The 19,017-nt window shown below is 35.5% G+C and overlaps 1 protein-coding gene across 3 annotated transcripts; it reads left to right on the forward strand.

The window, feature by feature from the left end:
* Positions 1 to 503: 503 nt before the first annotated feature.
* On the forward strand, positions 504 to 17,203 carry SPATA22 (spermatogenesis associated 22; the record flags this gene model as incomplete). Of its 3 annotated transcripts, none has more annotated exons than XM_079725450.1 (8): positions 504 to 546; positions 2,278 to 2,406; positions 4,225 to 4,285; positions 4,425 to 4,520; positions 8,869 to 9,211; positions 11,898 to 12,027; positions 14,093 to 14,190; positions 17,012 to 17,203. In XM_079725450.1, 8 exons carry the CDS (start codon positions 504 to 506, stop codon positions 17,201 to 17,203), a joined length of 1,092 nt encoding a protein of 363 aa, XP_079581576.1. The 3 variants fall into 3 exon arrangements, with proteins under 3 accessions (XP_079581576.1, XP_079581577.1, XP_079581578.1); XM_079725451.1 differs by having other exon boundaries at positions 2,278 to 2,358; XM_079725452.1 differs by lacking the exon at positions 2,278 to 2,406.
* Between the last annotated feature and the right edge of the window lie 1,814 nt (positions 17,204 to 19,017).

Genomic DNA, 19,017 nt, shown 5'->3' on the forward strand with positions numbered 1-19,017 from the left:
AGCAGATGATCTGCACAGTGTTTTAAAAGTGAGACACAGAATACGTTCTCACATGGCTAGTTCAATTGTGTATGTTTCCTCCCTGGCCTTGTAAGTATGTTTGCCAATGTTGTAGTCCCTCTCCCTCTTTGTAGATCTGGTTCAGAATTATTCTCATTGTGGGTCCTTGATTCTGAAATAAATTATGTAGACTCTGTGAAAATCCACTTACGTTTAGGAAGCAAGATTATAGCCACACTAGTCTTATTTCAAACAGATTTGGAAAAATGGGTTATGCTATAAATTCTTACTCAGAAAGCAAAAGTCTGGCAGAGAGTTTACATTATCAGGTTTGAAACCATAGGTTTAAACCATAATTTCAGTAATTACTAGGCTGAGAACTTGATTTTGTTGTTGATACAATACAAGGTATAAATTTATTTCTTTGAAGGTTTAGTCGAACAACTTCATGTTGTAAAGTTGGAGCACTAAAGAAAAAATTATAGACTTTGATATTGAAGGAAATGAAGAGAAACATAAATGAAAATTCAACTCGAAATACAGCAGGTATTGACTGACTTTTATTTTTAAAATTTCTATAGTTTGTATATACTATGTAAGCCTTGTATAATATATAGATGCAACATTTTGGAAGGAACTTTAAAAAGAATGAACATATAGTCTAGCCTCTTTACTTTTTAGGTCAAAGGAAGTAAAATAACTTACTCAAGACGAAACACTTAGTGGCTTAGGTGGAAGTAAAATCAGACTTTCCTGGATTTACTCTTGTATTCTTTCTACAAATCCCATGTGCCTGAGTTGTTTTGTGCTTTTTAAGCTGAAAATAAATTAATAATATTTTAATTTTTATTTGTGACTATTTAAAATATTTTCAGAAGTGCTTCTGTTTTCCTAATAGCTTCCCCTGCCATTTCTGCTTTCCCAATTTGTTAATATAAGGACAGAGGGCAAGAATGAAGAGAACCAAAGGAATGATGATAATGCACAATGAAGATAATAATAGCTATTATTTATGGGGGGTGTACTGTATTCTGGGCATTTAATTATATGTTAATTTATTTAACTCTGAGAGAGTTATTATTATCATCCCTGTTTTCTAGATGAGAAACGAAGGCACAAAGAGGTTAAATAAGTAATTTATGAAGTGTAAGAGCCAGGATTTGAACCTAGACTCCATTCTTTTAATCACTATGTTATTCTGCCTCTCACTATATGCCATATTGGCACAATGAGTTTAAGGAAATAGCCGTAGTTTGTACTTTAAAATTGTAATTGAAACCTGCTTTGAAGTTGTAATTCAAATTCAGGCAGTCTGATTTCAGAGCCCACATCATTTTCCCAGCCATTCATCAGACAGTTACCAGAGTCTATATTCTCATGTAAGTGTAAGTGTTGATGGACCAACTAGAGTATGGTATAGTGGCAAGATATCTGAACTGAGAGTTAGGAAGTGTGGGCCCTATCTAGGTTCTTTCACCGTGGCAATGTGTAAGCTTTTTGGACCTCTTTTTCCTCTGAGATCCCTTCTAGTTTTAGTGTTCTGACTTTTGACTTGACTTGAGATCCCAGGTCCCTCAACTGGAGGGTTTGGAGTAGTATTTATTCTCATTTGGATTTATTACTATCACTCTAAGGCATTCTCAAAATGATCCACAGAAAATATGCATTACAGACACCAGGAGTTCTTGTTGAAATTGCAGAGTTTTGGTTTCCAAAGCAAGTCGATTGAAATAAAATCTATGAGGGTGGGGTCTAGGAACTGGCATGTTAAGCATAACCACAGATAAATCTTAGTCAAACTAAAGTTTGAGAACCATGGCCTTAAAGGGTATGCTACCATAGTCAGAGAGTGGTTAGGGTTTTGGAAAGGAAAATGGGTCAAATTTTGGTTCTCCCTTACCTCTATTGTACTTGAAGTGTCCCCTCCAGTTGATATGGTGATAAGCAAGCACAGGAGGGAAGTAAGGACAACAAAAAGTGGATTTGGAAAGGGTAGGGGGATGAGGGAGGAGATGGGAATTACTGCCAAACAAGAGGAATTAAGGCAGTGTCAACATAGAACAAGAAAGGAGTTTTTAGAGATACAAATAAGGCTATTTGGGATCTTAAAAAGAGTGTAAAAAAATTCCAAATCTATAGAAATATATCTGTAATAAATATAAAATTAATGTATAGAAGCAAATTCAAATCGCGTATTATTATATACTAGTAATTAGTCTATAACTAGATCTGACTATTTGCCTATTATGTACTTATTTATCTGTACATTCAATTTAGGCTGTTTGCCCGTACCATTGTTCAATCAGAAAAAGAGGAATAGACAGCCATTAACATCCAATCCACTTAAAAATGATCCAGGTATCAGTACTGCTTCTGACAGTTATGATTTCCCTCCTCTACCAACAGGTAAGAAAATAAGGTGAAAATTTTCAGAAAATAAGAAATAGGATTATAGAAAATTACCATTTCTATTTTATTATAATGGAAATAGAAAGTTTATTTTTTCTTCTTTCCACTATCGAATTATAGGGATTACTTGGTTCTTTCTGAACATTCCAGTACAGCAGTTTGAGTTTCCTTGTCTACAAGGGTGTCTTAGCATTTAAATGGAGTATTTTAAATCTGGAGCCTTTGTTCTAATGAAGTAGTAACCTATATTGTAAAGGTTTTTTTTTCTTTTTCAAAACACGTATAGATATTGTGACTTAAACATTTGGTGATAAAGAATGGAGAAACTCAAGTTCCTTCAGGAATAAGGATAAGTGTGAATGGGAACACGGGAAAAATGGAAGAAAGTAGACCTTAGGCAGGGTAGAAGCCCAGGAATTTCTAGTGCTTGGTCCTAGTCTTTTTTCTCTTCTTACATAATTTGTGCCTGTTTTCATTTATTGGCTTTTCACTCTTTCATCCCATTGGCTTCCTTATAGCTTCGATTGGCGTGTGAACTAAATTGCTCTTCCTTGGTGTTAACATAACCTTTTAGTTCTAGTTCTCAGGGCCCTCTGTTTCTCTCGATTCAAATTCCAGAGACAGAGAGCCTCTGCTTCAGCTCATATTAAATGAGGTCACTGAAATCCTAATTTATCTTTATGGTTAGCCTCTCATATCTGAAACAATTAGCTGTGGTGGTTTGTGCTGAAAGGTCTTAATGTTTGCTTACTTTTTACTTCTCTCTGGAAGAAGGCGTGGCCAGGCAGACAGTCTGAAATATACTTGGTACATACTGGTTATATACATTTACATTTTTGGGGGACACACTTAAAAATCTTTAATAGGATTTTATGCAACTAGAATTTTAAAATCCTTGTGCAGCCACAGACCTTAATCTACTTTTACTCTATAGTTATTTTGTTTTCTTCCACATTTGAGGAATTGGAAGTATGAATTTCATATTATTCTTATTTTTATGGATAAAAAATTTTAAATTCACATGGATATGCATAAGTGGTCATCTTCTGCCATTTAAAAAGTTCTCTACTATTTAAAATATTTTTATAAGTAGCATGAATGATAGATGATCTTGAAAAATAACAGTTTGAGTTGTTCCATAGGGAAGTGTGCATCCTCCTGAAGTACTGAACTTTTCAAACTCTGACCAGGATTACTATCTGTCAGAGATATAATAAGATTCTTATATTGGGCAAGAGATAGGACTAGATCAGTGTTTTTCAAATTTTTTTTCTTGATCCATTAGTAGGTTAGGAAATAACCAACCTTTTAAAAAAATAAATAGAAGAGAATAAAATAGAAAAGAATAGAATAGAAAGTGTCAGTATATCATATAGTAAGAATAAGAATTGATAGTAAAATTGTTATATTCTCTTTCAAACACACACATGTGCGCATACACATGCACACCATGCCTGTATATATTCCGGGTTTCGATGTATTTCTTGCTGTGGGTTGGGATTAAGAAACATTGATTACACTGAATTTATGTTACAAAATACAAGGTGCTATACTAGTATTGACTGTGGAAGAGATACAGATTAAACTATTACCTTGCTTAGAATATAATGGGAAAGAAAGACATCTAAAAAATTAATAAGGCAGCCTATGACAAATTCCACAACAAAGTACTGTTGAAGAACATGTCCATATATTCAAGTCCTTTTCTCCTTCAGACTTTCAACTGCCTCCCCCCACATATTAAATAAATATGAAAGAATTATTTCAAAAAATGCTCCCATCTTACTCTTACCTATATTACTTGTGTCTTTTGAGATTGGGCCTGGGAAGCTATGAATCCAGAGGTGCCTCTTTTAACGAAAACAGTGAACACAGGGTATGTGGAAAAATATATACCAATGAATGTATGTGTCTGTTACAGACTGATGTTATTCTTCTATATATATTTTATATTTTTATATTTCCCAATCGGGGAACAAATTATTAATAGTTAATAAGACATATTTCCTTGAAAGGCAAATACCACATTCAGTTTCTCATCCCCTGAGAAGTCAAGATTCTGTGCCTAAATCTATTCAATTAAATGCTGAAAGAAGCAAGAGTGGTTGGAGGTGAGTCTACTTAAGATTTTTCTTATTCTATTCATTCTTCTCCTTCCCATCTCCTCCTTTACTCCCTTCCCTCCTCCTCTATCTATTCTTCCTTTCTTAAACAGAATTATATTTAGGAAATGTATATACTTAATAACTAACTATAGTGATATTAGCTGTGTTTTATAAAAGAAGAGATCATGCCATATATAACTTTAAAAATAGGTAAATTTGGCAGTGATTGTATTTCCAAAGAATACTTCATGTTATAATGAAATTTCTGTAAAGATTTATCACCATGAATTTATAATTTTGCTGTGGATTATTAATGATCTAATTGACAATAGGTAAAGAGTCAAGGATAACTGTATCTAAATGTCAGATATATATACTACCAACTGTAAAATAGCTAGTAGGAAGCAGCCGCATAGCACATGGAGATCAGCTCGGTGCTTTGTGACCACCTAGAGGGGTGGGATAGGGAGGGTGGGAGGGAGATACAAGAGGGAGGAGATATGGGGATATATGTATATGTATAGCTGACTCACTTTGTTATAAAGCAGAAACTAACACACCATTGTAAAGCAATTATACTCCAATAAAGATGTTAAAAAAAATAAATGAAAAAAAAATGTCGGATATATTTAGGAATTGAGAACCAAATAGAATGCTCAGCCTTACCCCAGTAAGATAATCAGCTCCAAGGTAAATAGGATGGAATAAGAAAGAAAGACAGAGAATGAAATCATAAGCATATGGTAAGATGGTGAGGGTAGGGCTTCCCTGGTGGCGCAGTGGTTAAGAGTCTGCCTGTCAATGCAGGAGATGCGGGTTCGAGCCCTGGTCCAGGAGGACCCCACATGCCACGGAGCAACCAAGCCCGTGCGCCACAAATACTGAGCCTGCACTCAGGAGCCGGTGAGCCACAACTACTGAAGCCCTCGCGCCCAGAGCCTGTGCTCCGCAACAAGAGAAGCCACGACAATGAGAGGCCCGCACACTGCAACAAAGAGCAGCCCCTGCTCACCACAACTAGAGAAAGCCCGCGCACAGCAACGAAGACCCAACGCAGCCAAAAATAAATAAATTTATTAAAAAAAAAAAAAAGATGGTGAGGGTACTTCTGGGTCATTGCCAGAAATATCTAAGTTTAATGTCTAAACAATACAAAAAAAATGAATAGATAAAGGACATGGATTATTTTTTTTGGTTGGACTTTAGTATTCTGGGGTAAGTGGCCAACTACTGAAAGAAATAATTTTGGAAACAAAGTATTGGAAAACAACACCAACCCCAGATCATATATCAGTCATTGGTTAGTGCTTTGTTATGTTATTTTAATGATCCTTACAACAACCCTGTGAAGTTAACATCACCTTCACTTTTAGTAGATGAAGATACCATATTTTTTAAAAAGGGGGAAACTTTTAATAAAGTGTTTAATACAACAAAACAGTATTTTTAAAAATTTAGTATTGTTTTTATTACTCATGCTAGTTTCCTCAGGACCAGTCAGTTCTTTCTTCAGTACCACTGCTTCAAACTAGGCCTATTCAGTGGTTTGAGATGGTCCTCGGAGGCATAGTTCCAGCTGCAATGCTAGGAGAAAATGCATTCTGATAGACATTAGAGAATTAGGTAATGGATTGTAATCTGGATAGGCAGCCAGTATTGGATATTCCAATTTGAAATAATAAATGATCTGTCAGACAGTTGGAATATAACAGCAGAAAATCCAGGAGCAGAAGACATTTGAAAACCCAAGTAGGCAGTTGTTAATCTGTTGAAGATCTTTTAACTGGTTCTATGCTTACGTTTAGAATCTAGGCTAACATTGCCAGATTTAGCAAATAAAAATATAGGATGCCCAGTAAAATTTGAATTTTAGGTAATGGACAAATAAATTTTTAGTATATGTCACATGTAATATTTGGGACATAATTATACTAAAATTTTATTATTTATTTGAAATTCAAATTTAACTGGGCATCCTGTATTTTACCTGATAACCCTTGTCTAGAATCTCTTTTTTTTTTTTTTTTTTTTTTTTTTTTGTGGTACGCGGGCCTCTCAGTGTTGTGGCCTCTCCCATTGAGGAGCACAGGCTCCGGACGCGCAGGCTCAGCGGCCATGGCTCACGGGCCCAGCCGCTCCGCGGCATGTGGGATCTTCCCAGACCGGGGCACGAACCCGCGTCCCCTGCATCGGCAGGAGGACTCTCAACCACTGCGCCACCAGGGAAGCCCTCTAGAATCTCTTGAAACATGGAATTTGCAAGAGCAATGTACTCCTATTCTTATAGGTATTAAGCTGTTAGACAAGTTGTCAAGATAGGTTTAATTTACCAGAATTAGTATACTAGACAATAAGCAAGGTGAACTGATGTTAACATCTTCAAGCTTTTATACTAAAGCTCCTACAATTAGTCTTAAATAATTGGTCTTAGAGAAATTGGGATTGCACTTGATGGTTAAGAAATCTCAGTTGAGGAGAGGTGAAGACTTTAGAAACTGGAAATTGGGCACAACCTGGCAAATAGGTTTAGATAGGTCAATAAATTGGATTTTATAAATTTATTTATTTATTTATTTTTGGCTGCATTGGGTCTTCGTTGCTGTGCGTGGGCTTTGTCTAGTTGTGGGGAGCGGGGGCTATTCTTGGTTGCGGTGTGCGGGCTTTTCATTGCGGTGGCTTCTCTTGTTGCGGAGCACGGGCTCTAGGCACGTGGACTTCAGTGGTTGTGCGTGGACTCAGTAGTTGTGGCTCCCAGGCTCTAGAGCGCAGGCTCAGTAGTTGTGGCGCATGGGCTTAGTTGCTCCACGGTGTGTGGGATCTTCCTAGACCAGGGCTTGAAACTGTGTCCCCTGCATTGGCAGGCAGATTCTTAACCACTGCACCACCAGGAAAGCTCAATAAATTGTTTTTAAGGGAAGATAAAGTATTCTTTTTTTTCTATAATAGCCTACTGTTCTTATTATAAAAGTAATATAATCATTCTAGGAAAAAAAGCAAATGGAAGAAAGTTATTCATAGTCACACTGATCCAGAGATAGCCATTAATCAATTAATTCATTTTTAAACAGAAATATCAAGGCATTTCCCCAGGCTAGGAGCACCTCCTGAACAAAAACATTGGAGAAAGTTGCAGATGCGTTGTTACCAATAAGGAGTTGTAAAGCTAAAAGAAACTTTCCTAAACTATGAAAATAAAAGTAGTTTCCACAGCCATGAGGAGAAAATTATGTTTCTATTCTCTCTGTTGAATATAAAATTGTTGTCATATGAAGAGATTATTAATGTAGGAAAAATTTTTATAGAGGTGTATTAGGTGATTACTTAATGATAATAAGTTTTTCCTGGATATTGTGATGTTTGTGGTATTTATCAACTTAAAATAATTTTAAATTATTTGTGGTGATTTCTTTTCTCATTATTTTCATACTGAATTTTGTACCTAATTTACTTACGAAAGCTCCCTAAATTATACAAGCTTCAGGTCCCATATAATCTGGTCTAGGGAACCTAGACTTTTTCTTGGATTATTTTCCCTAACAAGGTATGGGTTGCATTGTTTGCCCTCTTGTGGTACTTGTGGTTATTTTTAGTAAAATTTTTCAGGAATAAGCATTTGTGACTGAGACTAGTTTTTCCCTGTGGAACTCTTAACTAGCCTGCTCAGAAATTATACTTTTGATTTTGGCCTCATTAACATAATGTTCTGATGAACTGGTATGGCTCACTTAGGTTAATGTAGCTAGTAAAATGCTGAAACATATTCATAAGTAGGGTTTTTAAGCTACACAGTAAAAGTACAAAATTTCTAATCAAACAGCTATCTACCCTGTCTATATCTATTTTCCTTGTGATTTAAAATCACTGAAGAGTAATAGTTTAACTTTTGAAAATTTTACTTTGTAGAAAATTTAAAAATACATGTATAAAAAAGGAAGCAGGGAGTTCCCTGGTGGGCCGGTGATTAGGACTGGGCGCTTTCACTGCCGTGTCCCCTGAGGGTTCATAACCACTGTCATATGAATGCTTGTATAATTTAGAAATATGCTCTATGGCACTGGACTTTGAGTTGGGAGACTAGGATTCTCTGGGTTTTGGATTGTCAGTAACTTGCTATATGACTTTGGGCAAGTTACTTCCTCCTCAAGACTCAGTTTCCTCACCAAGAGAGGTATAATATATTGTAGGGTTGTTGTGATGATGTATTTGGAATTTCTAACTGGTCAGTAATTACAAAGTAGTTTATAAACCACAAATTACCATGTAAATGCAAATTTTCATTAATAATTTTCTTTCACTTAAGAAAAAGTATATAGAAACAAAATTAATACTAATTTAAAAAATAAAACTATTTCAGCTACAGAGATGGCAACAAAAATACCACTTTAAAAACTTGGGATAGAAATGATTTTAAGCCTCAGTGCAAAAGAACAAATCTAATGACAAATAATGGAATAAATTCATGTCCAGTGAATTTGGGAGCTCAACAATGGAAACAATTAAGAGTATCTGAATCTACTAACTTATCTCACCAAAGAGAAAGTGAAGTACTCACACAAACACATTGGTCAAAAATATCTGGCTCCACAATGAGAAGTCTAGACAAAAACGGTGCATCACAGGCATTTAAGCCGAATTTTCAACAAAATCAATTTAAGAAAAAAATGTCGGATGGTTTTCCAGAAGAAAACACCCTCAAGGTAAACTTTTAAATATTATTTGCATTTTTGTATTTACATTAAAAAAAATGAGATAAGTATTTAGAAAATTACAGAGATAAGAGCATTTGAAATCACTCCCCTGGTATACATTACTTGATTAGCACAAATTCCTAGTTCTATTGGAGTAGATATGTTAGTGTCCAAAATATTTTCTTAGAGGTTGTGAATGGCTGCTTCTTTCCAGAGTTGCTTTAGAATTTCCTACCAGGTTCTGAATTTCACTGTTTGCTAATTATTGAGATGATGATAGTTTATCCATTGCTTGTAGAAATTCTTCAAGTTCTTCATATGTCACTTTTTTTTTTAAATAGGGGTCAGCAAACTTTTTCTGTAAAGGGTTAGATAGTAAATATTTTTGGCTTTATGGGCCATATTGTCTCTCTGGCAAGTACTCAACTATACCACTCAACTCTGCTGTTGTACCTTAAAAGTAGCCATAGATAATTCATAAATTAATTGGTGTGGCTGAGTTACAATGAAAATTTACCCAAAAAACACAGCAGATTAGATTTGGCCTGCAGGCCGTAGTTTGCTGACTTCTGCTCTATAATCTGGTCTTATTTACTTTTACAGCTTCGTATTCCATATTTCACTAATTCTTCAATGCTCCAGCCATTTCAGACTCTTCACAATTCTCTAAACGCACTCTAATATGACTCTGCTTTGGTTTGGTTTATATTTTTCCCCATACCTGTGCCTCAGCCTTATTTCCTCTCTCCACCTCTCATTCTAGTCATTCTTTGTAAATGTCTTTCATATATGTGCTGGCTGTTTGCTATCTTCCCTTGCTCGCCACCTGGTCTAATAGATTCTTTATCCTCTGCCCTTGTCTGTGTTCTGGAAGGCTGAATGGTCCTACATAGTGCATCATTCTGGGATCCATTAGCTGGCTTCTGTTAGGAGTCAGCCAGTGGGAGTGGAAGTCCCAGGCAGGACATCAAAGGGTAGAGAGAGAGGTTGGGTTTTCCCATTCCCCCCCTGCTTAAATGTTGTGTCTCAGGTGGTAGCTGTGTCCCTGCATGATGTAGCCCCTCCGTAAGTCCAGATTTCACAGGCTTGTTAATTTTATTTCCTCCTCTTGTCCTTTCAGCCTAGGAGTGGTAGAAGTTTCTTACTGTTGTTAGTCTTTGAGTGCTTAAGTACCCTATGTTTATTCTGCCCATACACCTGTAAGCAGTTTTTTCAATAAGCCATCTGGGGTAAATTTTTTTTTCTGGAAATCTGACTAATATAGCATGTTCCACAGTGGTTCTCAACCTTGTTTCCTTGTACACAAGAATGATATGATAGTCACCTTAGTAACAGTGGCTCATTATGGCAGTAATCCTCAGCAGGAAGCATTCATATCTTCGTTAGGAATGGGAAGGAGGGAAGGTAATTGTAGTTGGAAAAAAATGTTCCATCAAGTGTTCTTGGATATGCCACCGCCCTCATGAAGGAAGGTGCCCCCTCCCCAAAAATTAGTATCTTAGCACACTCTATTCTTAGTTGATCTTTTAAAATTTTAGTTAATTAGTTCAACTTTTATTTTTGTATGACCTTATGTCATCAGGCTTTCTTTTCCTCCCTCCCTCCCTGCCTTCCTTCCTCTTTCTTGCTTGTAGGCCTGCCTACTTTCTTGGCCTGAGGCATGCCAGTACTGGTCCAACAGGCTGGTGGGCAAGGCCAGGTCCTGGTCCTCTGTGATTGCAATTAACCTCCCATTTGTGGGTTGCCCACCCTGTGGGTATGGGTCTTGACTATACCTTGTATCCTCCCTCCTACTAGTCTTGTTGTGGTTCTTTCTTTATATCTTTAGTTGTAGAATTTCTTATCTGCTAGTCTTCTGGTTTTTCTCATCAATAATTGCTCTGTAAATAGTTGTAATTTCGGTGTGCCCACGGGAGGAGGTGGGCTCAGGGTCTTCCTACTCTGCCATCTTGGCCATTCCACCCTTTTAGTTGATCTTTAAAAATGTGAAACACATTCCCATCTCAAGGCCTTTACACTTGCTGTTCACTCAGTCCTCACTCAACAACCTATTTAAAATAATCCTGTCTCTTTTTATCCTTTTATCCTGTTTTTTTTTAATGCATAGGATATAGCAATTCCTGACATTGTATATTTATTTATTTTCTGAATCCCGTATTAGACTGTACAGTCTCTGAAGGCAGATAGATTGTCTGTTTTGTTCAGTACTGTTTCCTCATTAGCTATGTTTGGCACATAGTAGGTGCCAATAAATACTTTTGGAATGAATGAATGTGCCTGGGTTCCCTCTTAGAGTGGGGGCACATTAGGGAAAGGAATTGTGTTTTACTCACCTGTGTTTATCACAGGATTGGCACATGATGCTTTAAAAATATTCAAAGAATCGACGAATGAGTAAATAAATGCCCATTTAAAACAGAGATAAAAAGAAAAATAATAATCCTCTTCTTGATTAATTTTCTCCAAGTGCATTCTAGTTTCTCCTCCTTTATAAAGTACTAATGATGCCTTTAATTTAGGGGAGTAACTGTACTAAAATTGTCAATAGTTCCTTTTATGTATTTTACATAGTCTTTTAACATATTTTACACATTTGCCTATTATAAGGACCTAGAATCTTTACATAGAAAAGTGAATGAGTATGATGAAAAAAATGACAGGTTTTTCTAATGCTATGTTTTCATTTTTTCAAAAGGAAGCATCATTGTATCAGTTAAAGCTTAAGGAGAAAGAGAATTCTTTAAGAATTATATCTGCAGTTATTGAAAGCATGAAGTACTGGTGTGAACGTGCACAGAAAACTGTACTTCTTTTTGAAATATTAGGTAGGTATACTACTTCAAAAATACTTCAGTAATACCATTTGGACAATAATTTTGAATGTTAATAGGAATACCTAGGGGATCTTAAAGAAAAATAAAATTTTATAAAAGGAGATTATGGTTTATTAGGATTTTCTTCAGTTCCTATATCTGTCATAGATTTGTGTGACATAAGATGTATTTGATTATTCATGGTAGAAGAATTCTAATTCATAATGTCAAAAATGGAAAGATTCTTAAAAGTAATCTAACCCAACCCTTGAGGTAGGTGAGGAAGTGGGGCAAATAATTAAAATAGACTTGACTAAAAATCATGCTAGTTAGAAGCAGAAATGGATCTAGACCCCAAGTCCTCTTATTCTCAATAGAGTGTTCTTTCTACTATATTACACTAAATCCAGTAGTAATTTTGTGTATAAGTTAAATTATAAATCAAATATTCTGAAAGAACATTTGTGAAGAATCCTTTACTGATATAAGTAAACACCCTACAATTAGCCTGTTTTCTAAATTAATATTTAAAAGGGAGGAGAGTTTTGTAAAATGTTTCTGGAATTTAATTTTACTTAGACTGAAGAGATAAACAAGAAGTAGAGATTCAAAACATATTTCTTTCCATAGGTTAAATAAAATATTTAATTTAAATTATGAAATTTTTTTACAACTTTATTGGAGTATAATTGCTTTACAATGGTATGTTAGTTTCTGCTTTATAACAAAGTGAATCAGTTATACATATACATCTGTTCCCATATCCCTTCCCTCTTGCGTCTCCCTTCCTCCCACCCTCCCTATCTCACCCCTCCAGGCGGTCACAAATATTCTAAACATACAGAAAAATACAGAGAATAAATATCCACCTACCTATGTTATAGATATCTTTGAAAACCGCTATCCATTTTTCTTCTTCTCTAGAGATAATCACTATGGTATCTTTCCTTTCCATGCTTTTATAATTTTACTCTATACATCTGATTTCATAAATTTGTATATATTTATTTACTGTTTTATGTGTTTTAAAATATAGAGTTTACATTTTCATCCAGCATTATGTTTTTGAGATTTAGCCATCTTTCTATCCTGTTAGTGTTGGCTTCATCCTGAGGCTCCAATTATGGTCTCTCCAGCAGCTTCTGACTCTTCCCTTATGACATTAAGAAGATTATCAAAATTCTCTATACCACACATTCTTCCTTATACCACAGTCACATTCTTTGATAGTTTCTTCTGGTTGCTCTTTCCCAGAAACTAGCAAATGACCCCTTGCATATCATTTCTGACTGGGCAACAAGCCCATCGCTGCAACCCTGAGCTCTGTAGCTGAGGAAGGGGGTACATTGGCTGGCTTACATCAGTCTCAGGTTACTCCTGGGTCTAGGGGTGGGGACAAATCCCATCCAAATCATATGGCTAAGAATGGCATAGGAGAGATTTCCTAAAAGGAAAATCTGGGTATTATTAGGGGAAATGGAGGCTGACCTCAAAATAACAAATGTTCACTATCAGTACCTAATAGATGGTTATTAAAGGAATGAATAATGGTCTCATTTGATAGTAATTTCTTGAGATAAACATGAATTATCATTTGAATTTTATAGATGAAACAGATTTGAAAGAGGTTAAACAGTGAGTTAGTAAGTTGAAGAACTGAGACTCAATTGCATGACTTCTGATTCTAATTCAATGCTTTTTTTTTCATTAAACCATGATGTTTATTTGTTATATTTGTGTATTTTGTATACTATAATGTAGTAGACTGGTCTGAGGATTTAACCACTCCATCAAACACATTCAAAGAAAAAAGCTTCAGATGGCCAGCTATTGTCAGTTGTATAAACTTTGTCATATAACCTGATCCTAGGTTGGAGAGAGCCAGAAATTTTGCTTTCCTTAGAGTAAAACAGTTTCAGGAATATCTTTCCCTCAAGATGTTTTCTTATTAATGTATAAACAAAACTATGAGAGGTTGGTGTGGGAATAGCTATTTAAATATCAACTTCTCTTTGTTAAACTTTATTTGCCTTTTACCAACACTGATTTTTTCCCCCTCTATTTCAATGTTGCTTAGCTGTTCTCGATTCAGCTGTTACACCTGGCCCATATTGTTCAAAGACTTTTCTTCTGAGAGATGGGAAAAATACTCTGCCTTGTGTATTTTATGAAATAGTGAGTATCTGTTTACGTATTCTTTGCAAAGCCTATGCCAACAAAAACATACAAATGCAAGCTATAATTCAACTGTAGTAGAAATTCTGTTAATGATTTAGTGGTACTTTCAACATTTTGTTTGGTTTTAATTATGATATTAAAATTATTTATTTGTTCAACTAAATGGAGGGCTACTATGTGCCAGGCGCTGTGCTAGATGCAAGGGATATAAAGTGGAATAAAAGTGGTAAATGGCTCTTTCTCTCAAAGAGTTTATAATCTCAGGTAGAAAGACAGAAACATAAATGTTACACTGTGGTATGATAAATGGTATGACAAGCGGTGTGTGCAGGGTGCTATAGAAGTAGATAGGGAGGATGGGTCAGATCAGGGAAAGATTTTTGAAGAATGTAGTCTTGTCTTAGATATTTAAGGTCTAATGAACTAAGCCAAAGTGTTGGGAGGTGGGGGAAGAGGTTGGAGGAACACATTCTAAGGTGATGGAGCAGCACATGTAAAGACGTGAAGCTCAGGTAGAGCCTGGATTGTTCAGGAAACTGCAAGTAGTTTACAATTACCGGAGTGTAGAGTTAGTAAGTGATGGGGGTAAGGGTAGTGGTTATGAACTTGGGGGAATGCAGAGAGAGTGGGCTGGGACGTAGGGAAGAGCTTGGTAACAAAGGAGGCTGGAAACCTTATAAGACTTACATACTTTGTAAAAGAGTTTGGCATTAATTCTGAAATTGGGCTTAATTCTGAAATCACACTTGGATTCCAATTTATACTCCACCATTTATTAGCTGTATGACCTTGAGTGAGCTCCTTAAGCTCCTTGAGCATCAGTTTTTTAATCTGTAAATTGGGGAGACTAATTCCTACTTTGAAAGGTTGTTTTGGAGATTAGATAATAAAATATATGAATGTATAGCATCTGACACATAGCAGATGATCAAGAAATAGTAGCTGTCGTGTTATTAATTTTTATAATATCTTGAAAGCTTATTATTTTTCTCTAGTCTGATAAGTTTTTTAAAAACTTTTATTAAAATATAACATATACAGAAAAATGCACAAATCATAACTGTACAATTCTATGAAGGTATCACAAAGTGAACATTACCAAGGTTAAGAAATAGAACATTGCTATCACCCTAGCATCCTTGTGCCTCTTCCCATTCACTCCCTCTTGTTTTCTGCCTACAAGTAACCACTATTGTGACTTTTAATATCATAAATTAATTCTGCCTGTTTTTGAACTTTATATAAATAGTATCATGTGGTACATCTTATGTCTGGTTTCTTTCATTCAACACAATGTAAGATACATCTGTGTTGTTGCATGTAGCTAAAGTTCATTTATATTTCTGTGTACAATATTCTTTTGTATGAATATATCACAATTTAGTTTTCTATTCTACTATTGGTGGGCATCTTGGTTGTTTCCTGGTTTTTTTTTTATTATGAATAATACTCTGTGAACATTCTTATATATGTCTCTTGTTGTGCACATGCATGCCTTTCTGTTGGGTATATACCTAGAAGTAAAATTGCTGAATTGTAGTGCATTTGTATGTTCTAATACAGTAGTTATTGCCAAAGAATTTTCCAAAGGGTTGTAACAGTTTACCTACTCACAATCAGCATAGGAGAGTTGTAGTTTCTCTGCATTCTTATCAACATTTAGTAGTCATTGTTTTTTATTTTAGCCATTCTAGTGGGTATGTTTTGTGCTATCTCATTTCTCTCCAATTCCCTGGTGACTAATGAGGTTCAGCACTTTGATGTTTACTGGCCATTTAGATGTCTTCTTTTGAAAAATCTGTTCAGGCCTCTTGTAATTTTTTTCTGTTGAATTATTTTTTTCCTTATTGATTTATAGGAGTTTTTGAAAAAACTATTCTGAGTACAAGTTCTTTGTCTATTATGTACATTGCAAATATCTTCTCATACTCTGTGGTTTGCTCTTTCAGTCTTAGTAGTGGCTTTTGAGGAAAAGAAAATCTTCACTTTAATATGGTCCTTTAGCAATTATCAACATTTTCCTTTATAGTTAGTGCTTTTTATGACTGTTTAGCAAAAGAAATCTCAGAATAATTTTATTCATGACTGAGAGGATTTGGAGCTGGCTGGTCTTTTTCTGGCTTACTAGTCCCATTAGGGCACAACCCTTTTGAGTCTCCCAACCCTAAGCCTGGGGTGGGGGCGGGGTGGTTACCAGAATCTCTTTTCTTTGGGGGACCCTGGAGTCCATTTTTTCTCCTAGCCCTATGAGCTGTCAACAGCTCTGCTAAGTCTCTTAGACTCTCAAATTGCCTTGACTGTAATTAGCAGATACCTCAGGGGGTAAAGCATCCCCAAATATCAGGCCCCATTCTGGACTCCTATCCTCTCCCAGATGGGGTCTCTGTAACTCCTCACTGCCTTTTATCTCTCTGGTGTCTATGAGGATATTTTTAAATAAATATTCTATCCAGGTGTTCTAGTTGTTTTTAGTGGGAAAGTTGGTCTGAACTACCTAGTCTGTTATCTACTGAAAGTGGAACTCTGGAAGTCTAATAGAAGTGAATATTCATGTGCCATTATATTGGGAATTATTCAGTCTTTTAAGAAGCAGCTCACTAGCTTGTAAGAAGCCCTACCCAAGTGAAGGTCTTCTGTGTCAGGGCACCCATTTACGACTAGCTATTATGGTCTTGTCGCAGTGGGGCCCTAAATGAGGTAAGGGAATTATAGCATTTTGGAGTGATTCATATTTAGTTGATCATATTATTAGTTTAAAAAATTGAAATTCAAATGAAGTAATAAATAACTTTATTGATATTTATTTTTTTTAAAACAGGATCGTGAACTTCCAAGACTGATTAGAGGCCGAGTTCATAGGTGTGTTGGAAACTATGACCAGAAAAAGAATATTTTTAAATGTGTTTCTGTCAGACCAGCATCTGTTTCTGAACAAAAAACTTTCCAAGCATTTGTTAAAATTGTAGATGCTGAAATGAGATATTATACTAATGTAATGAATGAAATTTAAGTAGTGATGAAGTTTAAATAGTATAAATTAAGCATTTTTCTGTTCTTGTTTAAATTACCATCTCCATGGTTTTATGGCTACTGTTCTTCTTTATTTCACTTGTTGAATTAAAATATTTAAATCCTTTTAATGTGGAAAGAATTTTTGAAAAATAATTTTACTATTATAAAAATGGTGCATTTGCTAAAATTAAAAAACCATTTCCGATAGTTATTATAAAAATGGTGCATTTGCTAAAATTAAAAAACCATTTCAGATAAAAATGCTCAATATAATAAGAATAGGCACATACTTATTTAACATGGGATAATAGTACATTTGAGTCAGCCTAAAAGCCAACATCAAGCTTAATGGGGAAATATAGAGACATTCACACTAAAGTCAGGAACAAGGTCAGGGTGCCCTATACTGGAGCTCCTAGTCCATGCAGTTCATTTAATTACTTCACATATTTAGTGGGCATATACTCTGTGCCAAGCACTATTTCATGTGCTTGTTTGTTAACAAAGCAGGTTACAAAGTAACAAAAATCTCTAAATTTATATTCTGGGACCCATAGAATACATTAGACAAAAGAGAAATATTTGGGGTATAATAATTACTGCTGTTGGTAGATGATATAATTGCATATATGGAAAACCTAAGAAAATCAACCAAGAAACTACTGTAAAATGAGATAATTTGGTAAGGCACTAAAATAGAAAACTTAATATGCAGAAATCATCAGTAGGTGTTATTTATATGACCCAAACCATTAGAGTGTGAAATGGATAAAGATATCATTTAAAAAAATATCTAAGACTAACCAATACTAAGTGATAAATGTGAAAGTATATGAACAAAACTTTAAAATACTAATGAAGGACACAAAAGAAGACTTGGACAGATGGAAAAATAAATCATTTTCTTGGATAGGAAGACAAAGATGTTGATTTTTCTAAAATTAATTTATAACATAATTTCTTTCTCTTTCTGTATGTATACAAACCACACACACACACACATATTAGCCAAATGAATACTAAAGGTTATAGATATCAAAAAATGAGGTTAGGAAAACTCTGAAAAAGAACAATAGAGGATAGTTTTATCAAATATTATAAAGCCTTAAACATATATTATTATAGTTACCATTGCATAACCAATTACCCACCAAATTAGTGGCTTTAAATGACAAGCATTTATTATCTCTCACAGTTTCAGTGGGCCAGGATTTCATAAGTGGTCTGGCTAGGGCAGCTCTGGCTTGGGATCTCTTAGGAGGACTCACCTCCAGGTGGCTGATGCACATGATTGCCAAGTGGGTGCTTTCTGCTGGAAGGAGGATTCAGTGTCTTACTATGTGGGCCTTTCCAAAGGGCTTCCTAAGTGTCCTCATGACACGGTAGCTAGCTTCCCCTAGAGCAAGTAATCCAATAATGAGTTAGCTATAGCTAGGTGGAGCTATCCTTTATATGACCTAGCCTAGGAAGTCACATAGCATCACCTCCACTACACTGTTTGCTGGAAGTGAGTCATTAAGTATGGACCACATTTAGGAGGAGGGAAATTAGGCTCCACCATTTGAAGGAAAGAGTGTCAAAGTAATGGCAGGCATTAAAAAACTAAATACATATTATGAAGGCATATTTATTCATGTAAAATATGGTACTGGCTCATGAATAGGACAATATAACAGAATTTAAAGTACAAAAATAGGGACTTGCCTGGTGGTCCAGTGGTTAAGACTCCATGCTTCCAATGCAGGGGGCCCGGGTTCTATCCCTGGTCCAGGAACTAGGTCTCACGTGCCACAACTAAGACCCGGTGCAACC

Source organism: Hyperoodon ampullatus, assembly GCF_949752795.1.
Source record: "Hyperoodon ampullatus genome assembly, chromosome: 19".
Lineage (NCBI taxonomy): Eukaryota > Metazoa > Chordata > Mammalia > Artiodactyla > Ziphiidae > Hyperoodon > Hyperoodon ampullatus.